At 42.0% G+C, this 4,154-nt stretch overlaps 1 protein-coding gene across 2 annotated transcripts in view; it reads right to left on the reverse strand.

The window, feature by feature from the left end:
• The window catches only part of xpo7 (exportin 7), a 36,647-nt gene that overhangs the window by 2,884 nt on the left and 29,609 nt on the right, over positions 1-4,154 (reverse strand). The window contains exons 17-23 of one of the 2 annotated variants that reach the window (XM_015399510.1): positions 3,916-3,979; positions 3,725-3,833; positions 3,531-3,637; positions 3,344-3,432; positions 3,136-3,243; positions 875-957; positions 582-796 (exon numbers count right to left, since the gene is read on the reverse strand). In XM_015399510.1, the coding sequence (XP_015254996.1) occupies positions 582-796; positions 875-957; positions 3,136-3,243; positions 3,344-3,432; positions 3,531-3,637; positions 3,725-3,833; positions 3,916-3,979 (775 nt within the window). The remainder of the gene's footprint in view (positions 1-581; positions 797-874; positions 958-3,135; positions 3,244-3,343; positions 3,433-3,530; positions 3,638-3,724; positions 3,834-3,915; positions 3,980-4,154) is intronic. The other variant, XM_015399509.1, reaches the window with a different exon arrangement.

Genomic DNA, 4,154 nt, shown 5'->3' on the forward strand with positions numbered 1-4,154 from the left:
ATAGAGCCAGTTGAATCTCAGGAGGCTGAAAATATTGAGTTTGAATTTTGAAAGGTTGAATTTTTTTATATAGATTTTTTTTAACACTGAAAAATTAAACAGAAAAATAAGTATTGAAAATGTAATCACTGAAATAGTAATGTGAATTTTTAGCTTGAAGAGAAAATAAATGAAAGTTCAACTGTGTAGAAATAATGACAATGAATTTTTTTAGGTCAAAAATGTGTTGTGAATATATTTCAACACTGAAACAGTAAGAACAAACATACAACATTTAAATTTCAGTGGCATTTTTAATTCAAATCCCAGCGACACAGATTTACTTCCATGCTTTAAGCACAGAACCTGGGAACTACAAGGGATGAGGGAGGAAATGATTGAGGCTGGAACACAAGATGAGGGAAAGACAAAAGGAAAGGAAGGAGGAAGATCTTATGAAGGAAAGGAGGATGAAAGGACACACGGAAGGGAGGAGACTGGAAACAGATTTTAAAAAACCTTTTTCCAGAACGCAAACCTTCTGAATTGCATTTTTCCAGAGCTTTTATGAACCACGTGAGGCTGGGAGAGCGTGGACCTACCAGTAAGTCACTGTGAGGGATTGAGAGCAGCAGTTTGATGAATGTCTGCAAGGCGTTGTCCAGAGCGTCGTCGCCATAGAGACGAAAGACCCCGAAGTTGACATAGTTTCCGCTGAGCACCGCCTTCAGCATGGCGAAGCACACGCTGACGCCCTTCAGCTTCACGCCGTACACCTGGTCCTTGGGGACCTCTCCCAGAGTCAGGATCCGGTTCCCTGGGAATTAAAACAGACGAGCCGAGGTCACTTCGGTTCAGAGCGAACGCTGGACCTGTGAGGGTCTAGTCCCAGTACCGTATGTGGTGATCATCTTGCTGGTTTCTCTGAACAACAGGATTCCATTGGGAGACGACACATCAAACTGGAGCCTCTGAGATCTGCAGACAGATGAAGAGGAATCGGAAACCTTTAGGTTAAACCCGAGCCTCGGATGTTTGAGTCTCTAGGACCACGCTTTAAGAGGATAACTAAGTTTGATGCCTACAGAGACCAGCTGGTGCTGCTGGGCCATGGTTTCACACCAGTTTCACACCAGTGATGCCTCCATTTGCAAATCGGATCAATAAAATAGTTTCTAATCATTTCATTTATTTTGCTTTTATTCTTTTAAGCAGCAAAATCATAAAGGGCCGTGTCACACCTCGCAGATTTAGTCACACCTTGCCTGACACCCCAGAATCTTCTAAAACGCTCACATACGCTGAAATTTCTAAGTATTTTTTCAATTTCGGGCGTATACATAGAGTATTCATAGCGAGTCCAGAACTTCTGCTCAACGACAGCCTAACTTCTGCATAACGCACGGCAGCGTAATGCCCATGAAATGATGCACAGTGTCCTGAGGGGGGCAGCGATGCGGCCGGAGGTCTGCATAAAAAGATGTCTGATCGCGGTATTAAAGGAAAAGTCCGCTCATATTCAGAATTCAAACTTCTGAAAGTCCTTTAAATATGAAATTATTACATACTGTTCAATAAATAAGTGTTTTTAATTCAGAGTAATTTTCATGTGAATGTGCTTTACTGGAGGCATCCATGTTTGTCCAAGAACACTACTGCCACCTACTGGTTTGTGATGTCACGCTGCGGCACTGGATTAGAAGATCCTCCCTGTGTAAAGCTATCAACACCTACAGTAAAAACTGTTTAAGAAATAATCTTTGAGTTACTGCGACATTTTATTTTCCTTTGGGATTAATAAAGTATTTATGAACTGAATTCCTAAAAGAATTGGTGTCGGAACCAGAATGGTTGAAATTCAAACAATGCTCCACCAAGCAGAGGAACAGACTGCATGTAGAGAACAGCCTGGGATCAGCTGTTTCCCACACTGAGCTATCAGAGCTCATCAAAGCAGCTCAGGATGACAACAAACTAAAACTAGTTAAGCCAGTCTATATTTTTTTTGTTCCCAATTAATCCAGTTTAAATGTGATTATAAGGGAGTTACTCAGAGGAGCTTTATAATATGATTTTATTTTGTATTTTAATTCCTTAATAACTTCCATGCAACCTATTTATGATATTTTTTGCAAAGAATCACATGCCAAAGTTATTCTCAAGTTAAAAGGGTTAAATAAAATGGTTTTTATTTATAATCAGTTATTGCAAGTTCCACTTTTGGACATTAATACTTTTGACTGAGAGGGGGACTCCATGCCCAAAGGGGAACACAAGTTAAAAAAGGTTTGGAAACGCTGGCCTGCAGAATTATTGTTCAGATGGTACAACAGCACCATCTGCTGGACTTCATGGACAAGAACAGCTGCTGTGGCCGATCCATGCTGGAAGTCATCAGAACGGAAATCATTGGTAAAGGAAAAGTCACTCATATTCAGAATTTAAACTTCTGAAAGTGCTTTAAATCTGAAATGATTCCATCCTGTTCAATAAATGATCAGTGTTTTTAATTAAGAGTCATTTTCATCTGAATGTGCTTCACTGGAGGCAGTGAACATATTAGTTTTAGCTATAAATAGTGACCCACTGATTATTCCCTGCTGACTTGACTTTTACTTTAAAGCTTTTTATTAAATTATTAAATTTCAAAACTTAAAAATGTAAATTATGATTTTTTATACTTTTTTATATATATATATATATATATATATATATATATATATATATATATATGTTTAAACATTTTTTGCTGCATACTTGAATTTCTATTTCTGGTAATGAACATTTGCCAAGTTCTTTCAAAAAACAACAATCTCTGGTTTATTGTCTCCGCTGACAGGATGGCGGACCCTACAGACCTGAAGCCAGGCCGTCTGCAGCGTTTATAGTTCCAGGCTTTTCCACATGTCCCCAATATCCTGGCTAACTCTAGATGGGCGCGCACAGCGCATCACCAGACGAAATGTAGCAGCAAAAAACAGTTTCAAAGTCTCCTCATGCCATCAAAGCCGTCTGTCATCACAAATGTATGCGTGGCATAAATTCATGCTGCTCTTAGGGTTGCTAGTTTGATTGCACAGATGCAGTTTGATTCAAACATTGAAGGATTGGAATCCAGAACCGGAGGTTCTAATGTCCCAGCATCTCAGCGTTTACCTGTTGTGAACCAGTTCTGCCATGAGTTTGAGGACCGGTGTGGTACAGGCCGGGTCATGGTACCACAGCTCGATGGCCCGCTGCAGGATGGGCATGTATGCCGGATATCTGGTGATCTGGTTAAGGACACGTCTTCCAACCAAACAGGGATAAAAGTCCAATTTATCAGACAGGTTATTGAGTCGGTGCCACTTGGCTTTAAGGATACATCCAGTCGAACAGCATCATGAAACTTGTCTTTGCATTGAAGGCGAACGCGATGCCTCTGAGGTCTCGGACCAAGCCAACCAAAGTCCTCTACAGGAAACAGACTGAGATCAGTTAAAGAGCAGAGACGAGCCAATCAGCGCTCTGGAGGACCGAAGCTGACAGACGAGCTGCAGAGTCTCAGTCACCTTGGCTTCCTGCTCGTTGAATGTGTTGGTACTCAGCATCTGAGCCACAGCTTCAAACGCCGCTGTCAGAGGCAGCATGAACTGTTCAAATTGGTCCTCATCTTCTCCTGCTCACACAGACACACACCCAAAATCACCTTTATTAACCTCCCAGCAGGCACACCGCTGACACACAGGAATATCTGCTCACTTACCAAGGTCAACCATGAGCAGGCGGCCCAGCGCTGTGTAGAAGGTGGTCCGACACCTCATATCGCTCAGGTTGGACTGGTTGTTCACCCCCAGGAAAGAGAAATGCTCGCTCTGTCGAAACAAACCAACATCATCATCCTCATCATGTGGCACAGCCTTTAATAACTGTGAGGCTTCATCCTGCAGGACTCACCGTGTGGTTGTTCAGCATGAACTGAACCGCGCTGAGCTTCACCAGCTTCCTCACACTGCTGTATGTGCACAAAGACCAGGTCAAGGAGCTAACACTTCCCACCATGGACCACACTGGAGCAATCATAAAAGTTAGCATAAAAAGGCTAACTCTTTAGCAAACACACACTTCCCACCATGGACCACACTGGAGCAATCATAAAAGTTAGCATAAAAAGGCTAACTCTTTAGCAAACACAC

The sequence above is a fragment of the Cyprinodon variegatus genome, unplaced genomic scaffold, assembly GCF_000732505.1.
Source record: "Cyprinodon variegatus isolate N-32 unplaced genomic scaffold, C_variegatus-1.0 Scaffold1020, whole genome shotgun sequence".
Taxonomy (NCBI): Eukaryota; Metazoa; Chordata; class Actinopteri; order Cyprinodontiformes; family Cyprinodontidae; genus Cyprinodon; species Cyprinodon variegatus.